The 18,286-nt window shown below is 41.4% G+C and overlaps 4 protein-coding genes across 4 annotated transcripts; 2 read left to right on the top strand and 2 right to left on the bottom strand.

The window, feature by feature from the left end:
• Positions 1-236: 236 nt before the first annotated feature.
• On the top strand, positions 237-4,279 carry LOC102713879 (serine/threonine protein phosphatase 2A regulatory subunit B''beta-like). The gene is made up of 11 exons (XM_015833004.2): positions 237-640; positions 756-861; positions 1,149-1,248; positions 1,326-1,431; positions 1,667-1,757; positions 1,850-1,991; positions 2,130-2,277; positions 2,362-2,471; positions 2,965-3,121; positions 3,211-3,336; positions 3,442-4,279. Exons 1-11 carry the CDS (start codon positions 245-247, stop codon positions 3,580-3,582), a joined length of 1,623 nt encoding a protein of 540 aa, XP_015688490.2. The 5' UTR covers positions 237-244; the 3' UTR covers positions 3,583-4,279.
• Positions 4,280-8,618: 4,339 nt separating this feature from the next.
• On the top strand, positions 8,619-9,444 carry LOC102713603 (bZIP transcription factor 11-like). The gene has a single exon (XM_015833707.2). It carries the CDS (start codon positions 8,704-8,706, stop codon positions 9,220-9,222), a length of 519 nt encoding a protein of 172 aa, XP_015689193.1. The 5' UTR covers positions 8,619-8,703; the 3' UTR covers positions 9,223-9,444.
• A 548-nt stretch (positions 9,445-9,992) lies between these two features.
• Positions 9,993-13,008, bottom strand: LOC102721136. The gene is made up of 2 exons (XM_006646939.3): positions 11,939-13,008; positions 9,993-10,606 (listed from the first exon to the last, which is right to left on the bottom strand). Exons 1-2 carry the CDS (start codon positions 12,968-12,970, stop codon positions 10,523-10,525), a joined length of 1,116 nt encoding a protein of 371 aa, XP_006647002.2. The 5' UTR covers positions 12,971-13,008; the 3' UTR covers positions 9,993-10,522.
• Positions 13,009-14,907: 1,899 nt separating this feature from the next.
• Positions 14,908-15,474, bottom strand: LOC121053446 (E3 ubiquitin-protein ligase RNF181-like). The gene has a single exon (XM_040520354.1). It carries the CDS (start codon positions 15,472-15,474, stop codon positions 14,908-14,910), a length of 567 nt encoding a protein of 188 aa, XP_040376288.1.
• Positions 15,475-18,286: the final 2,812 nt, after the last annotated feature.

The raw sequence follows: 18,286 nt of genomic DNA, 5'->3' as shown, positions 1-18,286 counted from the left end.
ATCCATCAGCTCACGCAGAGCCGTTGACGCCGTGCAGCCGGTGGACCGGATCGGACGGCCGGGATGGCGCCAAGATTGGTGAGGCCGCGCGTCAACTAGCCCGCGTCTCCCTCCCCTCGCCGCGCCACGCCACGCGCTCTCTCGCCGCGCCTCGCCGCGCCGCGCGCGTGCCACCTGTTCGACGCGGGCCGGATCGGATCGGCGGCGAGGCGAGGGGGAGGGGAGGGGGAGGGGGAGGGGAGGCATGGAGGCGGATCTGAGCGCCGCGGCGGAGGCGCTGGCGCTGCAGGTGGACCTGCTGCAGCTGCCGCCGGAGATCCCGGCGCCCGGGGCGCCGGCGCTGGGCGTGGTGCTCGACCGGCTGTTCGCGCACTGGCTCACGCTGCCGGACACCGTGGCGCTGGTCGGGTGCCTGGTGCAGAAGGCCAAGGCCAGCAGGGGCGCTGCCGGGATCGTCGGCCCCGGGTCCGTGATGCTGCCGTCGATGATGATGCAGGGGGGCGCCGCCGTGCCGCCGCTGTCGCCGAGGTCGCCGCGGCTCTCGCGGAGGCCCAGCGGCGTTGGGGCCGGCCAGTCCAACCGCTCCGCGTCGCCGCTCCGGCCGGCCACCGCCCGCGCCGTCAAGGAAGTCATACCCCAGGTACGCGTCCCACGATCCATTTGATCGATCAACTCACCTCCCAAATCCACACACTCGATGGGTTCGCCAATGCCATTGTTGAGTGAGCTAACTGAAATGTTGATGCTGCTTGCAGTTTTATTTTCAAGATGGCCGCCCGCCCACATACGAGCTGAAGAAGCAATGCATAGCGATTGTTGATCAGCTCTTCGCTGGACACTCGAATGGTCTCCGGATTCAAGGTGCTCCAAACTCACAATTGTGATGCTATTTTCTTTCAAACCTTGGCAATGGGTTAATTCTTGAAAATTGATATGAGTAAATTATTCACCTGTGTGTTGATGGTTTGATGTTTGATCTGATTGAATTCGATTTCAGATTAGTTGGCAAGTTATGTTAATCATTTCTGATGTTGTAAAAGGGAAAAAAAATGAGCTTGTGCAAATATGTCAACTGTCTTGATCAAGTCAGTTTGTGCCTGCGTGAGGCTGTCACTAATATTCTTCTTTGTTTCGTGTTTTTGCAATAGAATTCCGGCTGGTCACTAGGGAACTGTGCAAATTGCCATCGTTCTTTACCACTGTTCTTTTCGGAAAGATCGATAAGGAAAACACAGGATTTGTCACAAGGTAGTCGACTACTTGCACTAGTTTTACAGGGTGCAAAAAGTATTCTGTTAAATTTGTTTTATGGTATTTGTTTTCAGGGACGCCTTCATCGATTCCTGGTTGAATAGCAATATGGTGACTATGGACGTTGCAACCCAAGCATTTATAATCTTAAAGCAAAAGGATCAAGATTATATCACAAAGGTATCGTCATTTATCAAATTGTAGGTCTACGGTAAAATACTTCAGAAATGTGTTAATTCAGGAAACCATGGTTTGGGCTTACATCCCACCACCTAGGTTTCGTTCCTGTTGAAATCGAATTTTGGTGCCTCGCCTTCTTATAACTAACTAAGTTTAACCATGTTGCTCCATGGTGTCTTGTAAATATAACTCATCGCTGATATCCCTGTCTTACTATTGTTAAACGATAACTTAGGAGGATTTCAAACCAGTTCTTCGAGACCTTTTGGATAACCATCCTGGCCTGGAGTTCTTAAAGAGCACACCTGAATTTCAAGAAAGATATGGTAAATCTATCAATGACATACTGCAATTATGCAAATGAAATATTAAATCCCATCTTGTATTTTTCTTCTACTTATACATCATTGTTTGTCAGCTGAGACTGTCGTATATAGGATATTTTATTCCTTGAGTCGAATTGGAGGGGGCCATCTTACGCTTAGGGAGCTAAAGCGTGGAAATCTTATTGATGCGCTGCGACATGCTGACGACGAAGAGGATATTAATAAAGTTTTAAGGTGAAATATTCAAACATTTGATTACACATTTTCTTTTGTGCTTCTCTCCTATCCTGTAATTTTTCTTTTCTTTCTTTCTTTCTTTCTTTTTTTTGCTCTACAACAAGTGTGGCATTGAAATTTCTTGTTTTTGTGTAGGTATTTCTCATATGAGCATTTTTATGTGATATACTGCAAGTTCTGGGAGCTGGACACAGACCATGATTTCTTTATTGATAAAGAAAATCTTATTAAGTATGGAAACCATGCGCTGACATATAGGATTGTAGATAGAATTTTCTCAGAGGTTGGTATTACTTCTTTTCTAATCAACTTAATATTAACTACAACATTGAGTTTATTTTGACCATTCTGATTTGATATACAAAAGGTTCCTAGGAAATTTACAAGCAAGGTTGAAGGGAAGATGGGATATGAAGATTTTGTTCATTTCATATTATCTGAAGAGGATAAATCATCAGAACCAAGCCAGGAATTTTGGTGGGTCCAGCTGTTGCTTTTGCTACTATTCTCTGTTGTTCCTCAGTCATGCCATGCTCAAACTCCAATTACTGCCACTAGTACTTGAGTGTTCATTTATCTGTCTCAGTTCCTGTTGTATATCACACAAGAACAGAATCTAAATAGTTTCAAGTTTGTGCATCTTCTACACTGCTACGATTTTCATTTCAAGTTTATGTCCCTTACATAAACATCAGAGACATTTCTCTGCAACTTGCCCCCCCCCCCCCCCAAATGTAACCTTCATCGAAAGAATCTTTATGCTTCTATAATACTTGTTTCACTGCCAATCTAAGATAGCGCGATTCGTATCAATGGTCCCAACATCAAAGTTTCCTTCATGTGCATCATTGAATTAACAAATGAATGTGTAGTTTTGGAGATGGTCTGCTGAAAAATCACTTCTTTTGAGCTTGGGTGTTTATTATTCTAACAATCTCTCTTATCTGTGCTGCACATAATCTCTTTTCAGGTTCAGATGTATAGATTTGGATGGCAATGGCATTCTCACACATAATGAACTACAGTTCTTTTTCGAGGAGCAACTTCATCGCATGGAATGCATGGCCCAGGAACCTGTACTGTTTGAGGACATCTTGTGTCAACTAATTGATATGATTGGACCCGAGGTAACTCAATGTATTTTTTCTGTAGTTATACGCTGTTACTAGGTTCTTATGCATTTTAATCTGGCTTACTTGATTTTATCTTGTTTCAGAATGAGACTTTTTTTACATTAAAAGACTTCCGAAGGTGTAAACTGTCTGGGCATTTCTTCAACATTCTCTTCAACCTGAATAAGTTTATGGCCTTTGAATCTAGAGATCCCTTCCTCATCCGCCAAGTGAGTCAAATGCCCGCTCATACTCTGATAAAATTCAAATGATATTATTGGCTTATGCCATAATGGAAAATGTTTATGATATATTCTTTCCCAATGCAAATGCAGATGCGTGAAGAGCCATCATTGACAGATTGGGATCGTTTTGCTCGGAGAGAATATATAAGATTGGCAATGGAAGAAGATGGTGAAGATGCTTCCAACGCAAGCGGAGATGTTTGGGATGAGTCACTTGAATCTCCTTTCTAAATTGAAGTCACTGAGGAATCTGTCAAGATACACAGGAGCATTCACATACAAACAACCTTAATAATCTCAAAATGAATCGAGCTGATGGTGACATACTGAACAGCTATTTGATATCTCTACAGAATTCACAGTTGAGGCAGCTGTACTCATGTTGATACATATAAAGTTTCAATTCATTTGCCGTGGAGTGCCAATCCAAATCTAGAGATAGATACTTCCATCTAGTTGCCAGTTTTGGTTCTTGACACTGAGTTTGAACGGCAATTACATTCATGGCATGGATCTGGCCTAGTATTTCTGTTACACTTTTGCTCGATTTATCATGGCAACCAGAAGCGCAAATCTACTTGTGATATTCTGATGTCCTCATCCACAGCCAAGTGACAAATAAGAAAGTGCATGGTTCTGATTGAAGGATGAAATCACCGTATGTTCAACTGTACATCGGTGGAACCACAACTTTACTTTTTTTTTTCTCATAGTGTTGATTAGATGTCTGTTTTCTTTTGCTTTTCAATAAAGTTATCGAGAATATCATTTACCTGTGAATTTTGTATCTATAATAGCTTGTAGTCGCAATGAACAATGAGTTATTATACAGAGTTTATTGTTGTTTTTCTAATAAATATGTGATGACTACTGATGCTGAGAAATGTAATGCATATATGTTACCAAGCTAGCAAATTTCAACACTCCTTTTTCACCTAAAAGAATTCGATCAATTTTTGTTCTGCATGGATGTACATATGTATATAAGGATGAAAAAAGAGATGGAGCAACCAAACAACAATATCTTTTTTTTTTATTTCAGAATGGTCTTGGCAAAAGCAATGTCACATCTAGCAATAGCAAAATGAACTGGTATTTCGACCATCTTTCACATAAAAAAGTGGGATAGCCGATGCTTTTTTACTTTAACAACAAATTAACTCAAGTAATTTTTGGACAAGGTGAAACTGAAATTATGTAGGAGATACATATTTGAAACATTTTTTGCTATTGTTTGGAAGAGATTGATTTATAAATTCCAATTCATCCTTGCAATATTTTTGTATCATATCTTCGTAGAACTACTTAAAAGCATAGTTGTCCATGCTCCTTCTCCAATCCCTCGTGCACGTACAGTGCGTAATTAACATAGGATCCAATGTTTTATCCTCAATCTACCCATCCAACCCATCTTCAATTTTATAGGAAGAGAAAAATCTAAAAAATATCATTAACAAACGTCTAAGTCTAAGAAATGTTATTGACGAATGCGAGCTCTAAGAAATATCACCCTAGAAATGAATTTGTCTGAGAAATGACATTGTTGTTAGGTTTTCGTCTATTTTTTGTTGTTAAATACACTGTTCATACTATAGCACTTAATGAAAAAGGTTGATGGAACCCTAACGGCGATGACATTTCTTATACAAATTCGTTTATATGATAATATTTTGTAGAACTCACACTCGTCCATAGTATTTCTTAGAATCAAGTATTTGTCAATGGTATTTGTTAGATTTTCTCGAATGACCCATTGCAACGCATCGGCGAAAATGCGCAGGAGATAAAAACAGTGGTTTGAGTGGCTGAGCCACCTGCTAATTGCTACTCCACCAATGATTGCCTGTTGGGAGGAACATCTAGGGCCGGCAAGAGAGGAAGGCACTGAAAGAAAGAGCATCCTTTTGCTCCTGCCATCTTTCCAAGAAAATATAATAAAGGGGGTAAAAAAAGGGAGGCATCCATCATTGAGTCATCTTTCCTACAACGGTGGAAAGAAGAAGCTACATGAACTGAAGAATTAAGCATATATATCCCTGCTGCAGAATGCAGATAGGAGAATAATAGCCCAGCTAAAAGCAGGAAACATAGGAATATGAAATGAATGCATGTGATTCAAAAACATGGGAAGGAATATGAATCTTTCTAAACGAGCACATTAAATATGACATTCTTTTACTCATTGTTCATCTGTTCTATATTGACTTGTCTTGGACTTAGCAAAGGAAAAGAAAAAAAAAGGGGGGGGGGGGTTATAAGGGACGGTTAAATTCCTATATTTTTCCTACGAGATCAATGGCAGAGTAAAATTTCCTATAGCCTAATCATCCACCAAAATGGGTAAACAGTGCCAAATCCTATGGGAATTACAATCATCTGTTTTGTTTGTTTATTTGTTTGTTTGTTTTTGCAAAATCCCTACAAACCAAGAAGGCCTAAACGCAGCAAAAGGCGCTGCAAGTTTGCAACTCTACAACAAAATAATCCAAACCATAATTGGAGCTCATACAGAAATCAAAGGCTGTGTATACTACTTTTCTGGAGTATATCCAAGACTCATTTTCTCAAAGTTAGGCCCTTACATTTCTTTTCTGAACTGTCTCTTTAGTTACAGTTAGCTGCTGATCATAGGGACTCTGATAGAGCATTGTGTCGCAGTCCCATTAGCTACACACATTCTGATCCTTATCTATGATCAGTAAAACCATGCCTTTTGCAATAACCATTCAGTGATTCCAGCAACTTCAAGCTAATCTGGCATTGGAGTTCATGTTTGGTGCCACACAACTATCTAAATTTCACCCATACGTGTTAAATACCTAGGTTGCAATTGTAGCAAAGGCATAGGTTCATCTAAAGTCCAGGGCACTAAGGCACTAGCAATTGTGGTGATAAAGGTTGATTAAATGCTTAGCCCATAAATCACATCCCTATCCTCTAAGGCTCTAATATCATTTGTATAATTGAGTGATGATACTGATAGGTCATTGGAATAGACAGTGGCGTCAGCAGAAAAGCTCTGCTGATGAACCCCTTTTTTTTAGGGCTGAGGAATTCAAAAAAAATTGCAAAAGAAAAAGGGTTCCCTGTGCATGATAATGGTTTTTAGTTCCCTCAAGCAAGGTACTTAGCCTTCTAGGTGATGTTAACTTGCCGACTAGGACCTGACCAATACAACATAACCATAAGTTTTCTTATTGCCATTGAAAACTGCTTTCATTTTTTAGGAGAAAGTCTTAAGGGCACCAGAAGATTAATAAATAAGATATCAAATCATTTTTATTTTATTTTCTTGAAAACGCAGGAGGACTGCACTTCATTTCATTAAGAAGGAGAAAATAAATACACATGAGAGACTGAAAGGACCCTCCCCAAAACACAGGAGGACGCACCACTAAAGCTATTTTTTGGGTCCGTCTCCCGTGCATTCGGTAGAATTTAATCGATACCATTAATTCATTTTTATCGAATGACTGTGATTAAATTATATTACCAACAATATTAGGTATATAGTAGAAATTTAAAATGACAATATCTTCGTAATATCTTCTTTATAATCTTTATTGCAAAAAATAACAAAATTACGAAATACTACCGATCAATTAATTAACAAAGTATAAAAATTTATTTTTAATCAATGATTGAGATTAGTTCTCTTAGTAGTATAATACTAATAGCAGAATGCACCGGAGAGGGACTCTTTATTTTTTTATTTTTATGTAAAAAATAAAAAGAACATCAGTAGTGATCCTGATTCATAAGAAACTCTTGCTAGAGATGTACACAGGACATAACAAATCAAATTGCAAGACAAAAAGGTTGACGCTCAGAAAAGGAACGGTCAAAAAGAGTCATCGTTAATAATCAACAACTTTTTAATGACAACAACGCAGGTTGATTGCTAGCAAGTCACAAAAACATGAATACGAATATACATACTGGTTAAACAATCATTGCCACTACTGATTAGTAAGTAAAGAAAAGCTTTCAATGACATCCGAAGCCTAGCCTGAATAGGTATGCACCATGTGTTTAGGATGATGCTATATGTGAATGATTGTGTCTGACAGAACTAAACTATTATGTACTTCCACTCCAGAATACAGCACAAAGTCATTAACACAAAGGACTGTTGATTAGTAGCATATTGGTATGTTATTTGTGGAATTCAGAGAAATCACCATATCTACCTTACAGTTCTAGGTAAACCTAGTTGTCAATTAATCAAGATTTGTTTCGGTCCAACAAAAAGTACCTCGAGATACCGATACCTTACGGTACTAAATTGTTTCCTACCATTAGATCTAACTGAGCAGGATGAGCATTGATAGATCCAACGATCGGAAACAATTTGGTACCGCGAGATACCGGTATCTTGAGGTACTTTTTGTTGGACTGGAGTAAATCTCCAATTAATCTAGAAGGTGAACAAGTAGCCAAAGACTATTCAAAGGAGAGGAAGTTACCAATGTCTTACATCAAACAGTTTTCAAGCTATACGTAACATGTAGAGAGTAGAGTGAACAATTGGAGTACTGGCACTAGCCCATGTTTAGCATTTGCAGATTCACTGAAGATATTGTTGTCACATCTTGACACAAATGGCTTGGAAGGCAATGGCTTTATTTGGTCACAAGAATCAGTTTGGCCAAAGTGCCTAATGCATGAGTCTATGTTTGAGCACAAATTATCCGTCATAACTGTGTAGCATTCAAGATGATATTTGGCATATTAAGAATGGAAAAGAAAGTGAGAAACTTACATCTAGGTGCAACTTAAGAGGATGCAAACAGCTGCTGCAACAATTTCTGAATGAAGATTCAGACATCATGCCTTGGTTATGTTTCCAAATCCTCATCTCCTTGCTATCTGTGGTTCTCTGGGTAAATTTCACATGCATTGCATTTGCAATCACCATTGCAGATTGAATGCCGTTCCATAGGAAAAATGACGGCTGTGCGCGTTGCAGATTCCACCTGGAATAGAGAAAACAGTTGTTACTTTCGACAGAATTTCCACACAGAAAAAAGCAAATTTTTTTTTCAGAAAAGCATTACCTTTCACTTGGATGCTGACATGTTCACAGACAATACACCAAGGCTGTATCTCACAAATCAACATGATAATCTCAAATAGCCACAAAGATGCAAAAGCAAATTTGCTTACAACACAAGTAGGCCACTGTCTACCAACTTTAGATGCTGCTTTCTGATAATTTAAAAGGAACACATCTCTGCTCAACCTCCTCCTCCATTCATCCAGAGCACTCCTTCCTTGAAGCTGAAATTCACTGCCTCTTTCCTCCTCCACATTGCAAGTTTGCAGCACCTCCAATCCCTTCCATCATCAAACATGCAACACGACGCCATGGCCAACATTGCATGCCATCCTAGCATGGACTTCACAAGCTTTTTCCTGTCCCAGAATGACACTTGCCTGCAAGATTTCAGCACAGTCCTGGACATGGGTGATCCATCATACATCTGCAATGGCATTGGCATTGGCAGCGGCAGCAGCATCACCATGAGCTCAGTGCCTGCAGATGAAGCGAACATTCAGATTCAGGTGATGGGTCATGGCAATAACGAGAGGAAGAAGAGAAGACTAGTGTCGAACCGTGAGTCTGCAAGGAGGTCTCGCGTGAGGAAGCAGAGGCGCCTGGACGAACTGTCATCGCAGGTGTCAGAGCTTCGAGACACCAACCAGAGGCTTCTTGTTGAGCTGAACCACATGATCGCCAAGCATGCTCGCATTGTCAGGGAGAATGCCCAGCTCAGAGAAGAAGCTTCTCACCTGCAGAAAAGGCTCAGTGAGATGGAGCTGGAAGAGGCTGAAGTAGCTGCTGCACCAAGAATATTAAAAGTAGCTTAATTAGACGTAATTAAGTGATTAATTGCAGCATATCATGCCTAGTAGCACCCTTGCAATGTTGTATAGATTGTACTGATTAATTAGGTGATTATTCTTTTTTTATAAAAAAATCATTTTCCTTTGTGCAAAGGAGAGAATATAAATACGAGACTACCTTTATATTTTGTAATATCCCTTTGAATTAGGAATGGCTGGATTCTAGTCTCTAGAAAAGACAAAACAAATTAGCATGCATGTCATTTCATTTGATATCAGCTTTTGACCGGTTTTCTTGAGAGCATGTCAATTGTCAATCAGTCCTAAATTCTACTTTTTGTTGAGCATTATTGGGTTGTACTTTATCCATGATTGCTAGTTTTCAATCAATTCCATTGTGAACATGGTTGGTGTGTTTACTGTGTAGCTTGCAATTGGTAAATCGCTTTCAAAATCGAAATTGCATACCAAATCAGTGAGACAACTGTAACGAGGTTCTGCTCCACCTTCACAAATTGCTGGTCTCTGGATTACAAAGATAGGGAAAGAGTGTGGTCGAGAAGAGATTAGATTACAGATTGTTGGTACAGGGTCACCTTGCCCCTATTCGCCTAAAATAGCGAAGTTGCCCGAAATGCATATACACATCCCAGCGTATATACATGCTTGGGTGTATGTGTACTCTGGGAGTATGAACACGGTCCAGCGTATATTCTCATTCCAATGTACATGTTTATTCTGGTACATACGTTTGTCTTAATGTTCGCATGTCGAAGTAGATCATATTGCTTTCGAACAGGTGTTGTTGTATATGCCTCAGAGGCATGTTAGAACAATATGCCTCGGGAGCATGTTGAGATACAGAAACTGCACAAATGTACAAATGTTTTTATGCCAGAGGAGCAAGACCAGTCGAGGCGGAACTCAAATATTCCTACAAAATGCCTAGAGGTCAGCACTCAGGCATCGGTAACAGCTTGCAGAAAAAGATTGAACAAACCCCAGCTTCAAATAGTGCATTCAAAAGGGAAGTTGTTTCCAGCTCCAGAAGCAAGAACAGGTAGAGGTTTATGTAAAGCATGCCGTCATTACTACGAGCGCATCCTTCATAGGAGTCGAAAATTGACTCAATGAGTAGATCCAACTACTGGGTTTTGAACATTTACATCATATCATACTGTAACAATTTACTGATGTCGATCAAAATGTTGGATGCTGGTACATTCTTGCTTCCAGCCTTCCAAGGCAGTTGGGGAGGTCTCTACCTACGTCAGTTATGTTTCTCGTCTCAGCTGCCTCATCATCTTGCCCTGCTGGCAGCTCATCAGGATGAACTTTGCTCAGGTCCATTTTCTGCAACACCTTCAGTTGCACCTTCAGCACCCATGGTTGCCCTGTCGCCTCCGGTCTGTCAATGCAGGAGCCATCAGATCAGCTCATTACATTACAGCACAATAAATTACTACAATGTGTTCTACTAAACCTGAAAGACAAATCTGAGTCAAATGATAGTTATCAAGAACAATTGCTGGTGCTAAGAACAGGGCACATTAGAAAGACTAAACTGATTTAAAATTTGAAAAAATAAAACTGAGTTCATAGACCTATTCCAGTACCACTGTTCTTAATGTGACAAGGCTAGGCAAGGCGACCCACCCCTGCCCAATTTCTTAGGCGACGCCTAGGAGTATAAGACAAGTAGGCATACTAGACATCTAATTATATTTTCAACTGGAATATGAAAATAAGGCAAGAGGTCAACAAGTCCACAAGAACGCAAGGCAGTGGTGGTGCTTGCTCACTGGTGATGCTCAGACACCTAGGCGACGCTTTAAGAACCATGGCCACTACAACTATATCATTGAAAAGGACCGATGGTGGCAGCCACATGTTAAACAAGCATCCTACATTAGCATTGCTACCACTTGTAAAAACAGCAGACTAAGAACATAACATGTGACAGTAATGTCAAGTGTTGTGTTTGCAACACAAGGGAAAATAAGAGTTTAGTATGGTTTCCACAATGGTTCAATCTGATCCCATAAAATAGGTTGGATCAAGGGCAACCTACTCTGGAAAATAAACAGCTGCAATGTTTGCAAGGGAGAGGCAATTACTCAGGTTTAGTAAAATCCAGTGACCTTCACAATGGCTAATGAAATTAGAACTCGGATTGGTACATCAGTACAGATGAACACACATTATGTCACATGCCGTTACAACCTTCCACGCATCGCGAGAAAAGTTTGCTGCAGGCATTATACCTTCAGTGCTTAGGCCCTCGCTGTTTAGCTTGGTTTGATTAAGAACAATGGTTTTCTATTCATGCATTTGATGAGTTCGGAACTACTAGTACACTGAACGCTTCTTCTATGCTTACTCCATTTCATATGTGGGCCTTTTTTAGCTTTACATAAAATGGTATTTAATAGAAAACTTAGCCCTTCAGTACATTTAGAATGAAGTATCCCTCACTGATACTTGCTGAGTTTCAAAATTCAAATATTCATGTGGAATAAGCAAACGAACAGATAATAGTCAGCACAGCAAACCAATAATTACATGAGCACTGAAAGTAATTATGCAGTTTCACTACTTTACACCTGCCATTGCGGTCCAAAATTCAAAACTATGAAAAGGATAATTCCAAACCTCTAAAATTCTTATGAGGATGTATGTGGTTAAACCAACACCACGAAAGCGCCACAAATATTTTTCCACTACAATGTCAAGAAGATACCTGTATCGATGCGTCCTGATGTTCCACTGGCGCAAGAACAATCACACGCCAAGCCATACGCTGTTCATACTCAGGATCATCCGTGCGGACTTGGTGCCGGCATACAGGGCAGGTGTTCCTGATCACTAGCCATGGCCAGATGCAGTCGCCATGGAAGTAGTGCTTGCACGGGAGCAAGGCGACAAGCTGCCCTGACGCAAAACAGTCCATGCAAACGGCGCAGCCACGCGAGGCCTCCTCTTCACTGAGCGCCGCCTCTGGCAAGCTCTCCACCGTCAATTGGGATGCCAGTGAGGGCCGCGTGCTCACGCCGGCATCGGCATCGCCGGCCTGTCCTCCCAGCATCTCCACAAACTCGAAATCATCATATATGTCAGTGTCATAGGCGTCCACCATCATCCGGAATCCCGCGGCGGCAGTGATAACCCGCGGCGACCCGAACTCGAATCCATTGGGCATGATCCCCCCGCCATTGCCGGCCTCCTCCTCCTCCTCCTCTTCCTGTACTCCGTCAGCGCCCATCACCACCTGGATGTCCTCCTCGAGGATGCCCCCAATGAGCCTCGCCGTGTCGAGGTCGAAAGCGCTCACCATGAGCCCCTCCTCACCGCCGCCGTCGTTTCCGAGGACCTCCACCCCTTCCTCCTCCTCGTCCTCCTCCGAGATGCGCATCGCGGACACGATGTGGTGGAGGGTGTCCGCGAGGTCCTCATCGGAGCCGGAGGAGAAGGCTAGGGTTCCGGGGAGGGGATCATCGTGGGGGCGGTCCGCCTCGCGGATCTCGTGGACGTCCGACGACGACACGTCGGAGAGGTCTTCGACGGCGAATCCGGAGACGCAGAACTCCTCGCCGCCGCCGCCGCCGCCGTCGCCGAACGGGGCGTAGCAGAACTCCTCCTCCCCGCTGTCCTCGGATAAGGTGCCGTAGCAGAAGTCCTCGACGTCGAACGGGCCGTAGCAGAACCCCTCGCCTTCGCCGTAGCCTTCGTCGTCCCCGAAGAACGACGAGTCGTCGCCGGCGAGCCCCGCCATGGGGGATTGGGGGAAGAAGAATTCTTTTGTCGCGCGACTCGCACGGAAGAAGTGTATTACCGAGATTTTTTGATTTTTTTATTTATTTATTAAATATTTACAAATTTAATTTACATTTTAAAAAATCTCAAAACTAACGTAGGAGGGAAAATGTGACGTGGCAAACGGCACCCGACCACGGCCCAAATTTTTTTACATTTAGCCCCTTTATCGGGGAAATGAACAAAGTGTTGCCCGACCAAGAGGCAAGGGAGGCAGGTGGTCATTTTGAAAAAAAAAAAACTCCTTTCCGTCCTTACTGAGGGCAGAGGGCAGAAAATACTAAGCGTAAAATCGTCGAGCCACCGACATCGTCCGTTCTTATCGTCCGTCTCGCTATATGACACGTAGGCCTTCCGTCCTCCTAGAGACGGTACGAGGTTAGATATGTGATTTTTCGAAATACAAAATCAATTTTGTAAATTATTTAATAAATAAATTCAAAAAAAATCGTATTACCGAGCCCTTTTGTACCACAGGGAACAGGTCGGGCCCACTCGTTTGATGCTTTGATCCAGAATTCGGGGATAAGATATTGGGCCTGGCCCGTTTTCAAACCATGCCCGTTTGGGCCAAGGCTAATCTCTGGTCTAAATGTCTAATGTATCCATCTCGTAGTCTATCTAAAAAATTTGGAAACTTTCTCTTATCACTCTAACTGAGGATGTAAAGTTATTTCTTTCAGAGTATATACTTAAAAAACAAATGGTAGCTGATACATGTTAATAAAATATAGTTGGGTGTAATGTGGAGGATTTAATATGGATGGTTTATTAGAGTAAAATTAGACATGAAGAAAGAATTTTTTAGATGATCATTTGAATAAGGATATGGAAGACCAAATTTAGCATTGCTACCACCTGTAAAAACAGCAGACTAAGAACATAACATGTGACAGTAATGTCAAGTGTTGTTTTTGCAACACAAGGGAAAATAAGAGTTTAGAATGGTTTTCACCATGGTTCAATCTGATCCCATAAAATAGGTTGGATCAAGGGCAACCTACTCTGGAAAATAAACAGCTGCAATGTTTGCAAGGGAGAGGCAATTACTCAGGTTTAGTAAAATCCAGTGACCTTCACAATGGCTAATGAAATTAGTACAGATGAACACACGTTATGTCACATGCCTTTACAGCCTTCCAGGCATCGTGAGAAAAGTTTTCAGGCATATACCTGCTTAATTAGGCCCTCGCTGTTTAGGTTGGTTTGATTAAGAACAACTGTTTTCTGTTCATGCATTTGATGAGTTTGGAACTACTAGTATACTGAAAGCTTCTTCTACGCTTACTCCATTTCATACGTGGGCCTCTTTTAGCTTTACATTGTATTTAATACTCTCTACGTTTTATAATATAAAACTTTCTAATAAATCCAGACATATATATAAATTATATGCATTCATCAATTGATGTATTTAGATAGGGCTAAAAAGTTTTGCAATATGAAACGGAGGTAGCAGAAATCATAGCCCTTCAGTACATTTAGAATGAAGTATCCCTCGTTGTTACTTGCTGAGTTTCGAAATCCAAATATTCATGTGGAATAAGCAAACGAACAGCTAATAGTCAGCACAGCAAACCAATAATTACATGAGCACTGAAATTAATTAAACCACTTTATACTCCCCCAATAACTATATATTATATGCAGTTTCACTAATTTACACCCGCCGATAACTCTAAATTCTATATTGCGGTCCAAAATTCAAAACTATGAAAAGTATATCTCTAATTCCAATCCTCTAAAACCCCTATGAGGATGTACGCCCTTAAACCACCACCACGAAAGCGCCGCTAATATTTTTCCCCGTTAACCAGGGGCCTTCTGGCTAGCTTCGCGAGACGGTTCGAAGGCTCGCTTCCCTAGTATCCAAGTTTTTTTTTTTTTTTTACAATGTCAAGAAGATACCTGTGTCGATGCGTCCTGGTGATGTTCCACTGGCGCAAGAACAATCGCACGCCGAGCCATGCGCTGTTCGTAACCAGGATCATCATCCGTGCGGACATGGCGCCGGCAGACGGGGCAGGTGTTCCTGATCGCTAGCCATGGCCGGATGCAGTCGCCATGGAAGCAGTGCCTGCACGGGAGCGGGGCGACGAGCTGCCCCGACGCGAAGCAGTCCATGCAGACGGCGCAGCCGCGCGAGGCCTCCTCTTCACTGAGCGCCGCCTCCGGCAAGCTCTCCACTGCTGTCAATGGGGATGCCGCCGGTGAGGGCCGCGCGCTCACGCCGGCGTCGGCGTCCCCGACCACCTCCACGAACTCGAGGTCCGTGTCATAGACGTCCAGCGTCAACCGGAATCCCGTGGCGGCGGCGCCAATGGCGACCCCCGGCGGCCCGAACGCGAATCCATCTGGTATGATCCCCCCGCCATTGCTGGCCTCCTCCTCCCCGTCGACGTCCATCACCTCCAGGACGTCCCCCATGAGCATCGCCGCGTCGAGGTCGAAAGCGCTCGCCATGAGCCCCTCCTCCACCACCACCACCACCACCTCCTCCTCCTCGTCCTCCTCCAAGAGGCGCACCGCGTACACGATGTGGTGGAAGAACGGCGAGTCGTCGTCGCCGGCGGCGAGCCCCGCCATGGAATTCTTTTGTCGCGGCGACTCGCACGGAAGGGAAGAAGCGTGACGTGAAACAACCGATTTCCAAGTCAGAAAAGGCGTATCACGGTGCCCTTTTGTACCCACGGGGGACGGGCCGGGCCGGGCCCACGCGTTTGATTCTTTGATCCGGAATCCATTCCGGAATAAGATATTGGGCCCGGCCCGTTTTCAAACTATGCCCGTCTGAGCCGAGGCTAGTCTCTGGTCTAAATGTCTAATGTTTTCATAAGGTGAAAGTTCTTGAAAAAAAAAGTGGGTAAGAGTATGTCATCATATTTGCAAAATAGATTATGAGTAGTAAAATTTGGAAATTTTCTCTTCTCTCTTTTATATATGTGTTATCACCCATCTAAAAGCAAATGCTGAAAATAAACTACAATTAAAAAACCAAAAAATCTTCTCCAAATTTAAGGTTAAAAATTTAAATTTTGGCTCGTAAACAAAAACAAAACAAAAACAGAAGCGAAAATATGAAATCGTTAGTATACATGGTGTGGGTTCACAAATATGTGCACGTGGGATAACTTGGTAAACTCACAGATTTACATCCCATATTCGAAATCGTTTATTAACGTTTAAAAAACAATTTGTGAGTAAAGTTTATATATATATGTGTGTATATATATATATATATCCTTAGTAATATAAAAGTAATATCTACATTAAAATACAATGAATAGCTCAAAATCAATACAAAATAAAAAATTTAAAATTATTGCTTATAAGTATAAGCGTAAGTAAAAAAAATCTTATACATGTTACACGTGAGAAATAAAAGAAATATATTTTTTAATAATCCTTTTATAACAATGCACTATGTTTAAAAAATTGCATAAGAAAGTATATTATACAAAGTATAAAATTTGCTTGAGAAGACACAATATTTAGAAAAAAAAACGTGGGAGAATGATGTTGCGCCTATAGAACTATAGAAGTATATGGTCAGAGGAAAACGCCTCATCCCATCAAGAACCCTTCGGGAGTCACCTTTGACCCAGGCCAGTTCCTGCCAAGAATAAAGACCCTGGTTCCCATATCAGGCTTCCGCGCCCTCCGCCGAGGCACGGCTTCGATAAGCCGCGGTAACCGAGTTTAAATTTGACGAGAATTTAAAAAATTTGAAGAAAATTAATGAAAAAAATATGTGTGGTATATGTTGATATATAATGTAGTTTTGTCAAAGAAATTAATGAAAAAAATGTATCTCGGCGTAATTAAAAATCATAAACGAGTATTTCGGGAAACAAAATTAAAAAATAGCATATTGCAAGTAATATTTTATAGGAAAATGGTTAAGAATATATTGTGTTGAGTCATTATTAATTTACACTAGACACTTGGGTACATAATGTTGAAATACAGATATATAACGATGGATATATGAAAAATATATATAGAGAAAAATTGTACGTGCATCTTAGTACATACATAATAGTTTTATTTGTAATAATGAGTAGTAGGTATAGTTGTGACGCAGTAATCAAAATGAAGTTGTCGTTACTTGTTATTGGAGTGAATTATTTGGTGAAGGGTGATATGCCAGTGTATGTTTATATGTTGCAATATCAAGAATTTAGAAAATGTCATGTGAAATTTTCATGTTTTTCCTATAACATGTCCTATTATTATAAATATAGTCACAAAATATTTTCCTATTTTTCATGTATTTTTTAGATTTTTTAATTTTTTTGCATTTGACATCACATCCACAGTTTTCCCGCGGTAACCGCGGTTTTGGCTAAAAAACCGCGTGGTAATCCGCGGTAACCGCTATTCTCATGTGTTGTTCCAGCAAGTAGTTACCGCGGTTTTCGCAGCTTACCGCGCGATAACCGCGGCAAACCGCGCGATAAGTCGCGAAAACCGCACGAGTTTAAATTTAAATTTTTTAGATTCAAATTCATCACGGTTTTTACGGTTTTTGTGGCTACCGTGTGGGATCCGCGGGAGCGCAGTACCGCGGTTTTGGCGGCTTACGCGGTAAGGGGAACCCTGTCCCATATAGCAGAAATATAATGTTGCTTGAAAGGGAGTCACTTTTTTGCGTAGACCAGTTCTTGTCGGAATAATTAACTTTTTGCCGTTCTTAGAAACGGTGCTAACATATTTGCCATTGGACCCATATGTCATAGTCACATAAGGACCTACATATCATAGACAACCGGTGACAAATATATTGGCTGTCATTTCTAAGAGTGGCAAAAGTTAAATGCCCCGTTCTCGCCAGGCATAGAGACTCTGGTTTCTACATCACCCATATATAACCAAATGTATTGCTTGAAATACAGTACGTACACTGTTTCAAAACATACCATTCCAAAATATGGTTTCTATAGACAAATATTATGGAAGAGATTTTGTTTGGATACTAGGACCGCGTTCGTCCCAGTCAAGTAGTTAACTAAGCTCTATTTTTTTTCACGTGCATGCTTCCCAAACTATTAAACGGTGTATCTTTTGCAAAAATTTTCTATATGAAAGTTGTTTCAAAAAATCATATTAATCTATTTTATATTTTTTTAATAATTATTTAATCATGTACTAATCTATTACTATGTTTTCTGTGCCAGAGATAAGTTAACTTACCTTACCCATGCCGAATGTGGCCTAAGTATGTCGTAGAAAATATAAATATTTTTTTTATCCATGATGAGATAACTTTGTATCC

This window comes from Oryza brachyantha, chromosome 2 (assembly GCF_000231095.2).
Source record: "Oryza brachyantha chromosome 2, ObraRS2, whole genome shotgun sequence".
In the NCBI taxonomy this organism is placed as follows: domain Eukaryota; kingdom Viridiplantae; phylum Streptophyta; class Magnoliopsida; order Poales; family Poaceae; genus Oryza; species Oryza brachyantha.
This window is presented reverse-complemented; position numbering and strand designations above follow the sequence as displayed.

Bases quoted from the DNA above. Each gene is read 5' to 3' on its own strand.
- LOC121053446 (XM_040520354.1), bottom strand. From the start codon at position 15,474: ATGGCGAGCGCTTTCGACCTCGACGCGGCGATGCTCATGGGGGACGTC.
- LOC102713879 (XM_015833004.2), top strand. From the start codon at position 245: ATGGAGGCGGATCTGAGCGCCGCGGCGGAGGCGCTGGCGCTGCAGGTG. The intron at 1,249-1,325 runs GTAGTCGACTAC...ATTTGTTTTCAG, and splicing joins AACACAGGATTTGTCACAAG to GGACGCCTTCATCGATTCCT. The intron at 3,337-3,441 runs GTGAGTCAAATG...ATGCAAATGCAG, and splicing joins ATCCCTTCCTCATCCGCCAA to ATGCGTGAAGAGCCATCATT.
- LOC102713603 (XM_015833707.2), top strand. From the start codon at position 8,704: ATGCAACACGACGCCATGGCCAACATTGCATGCCATCCTAGCATGGAC.
- LOC102721136 (XM_006646939.3), bottom strand. From the start codon at position 12,970: ATGGCGGGGCTCGCCGGCGACGACTCGTCGTTCTTCGGGGACGACGAA. The intron at 10,607-11,938 runs GTATCTTCTTGA...CTGCATTGACAG, and splicing joins ATCAGGACGCATCGATACAG to ACCGGAGGCGACAGGGCAAC.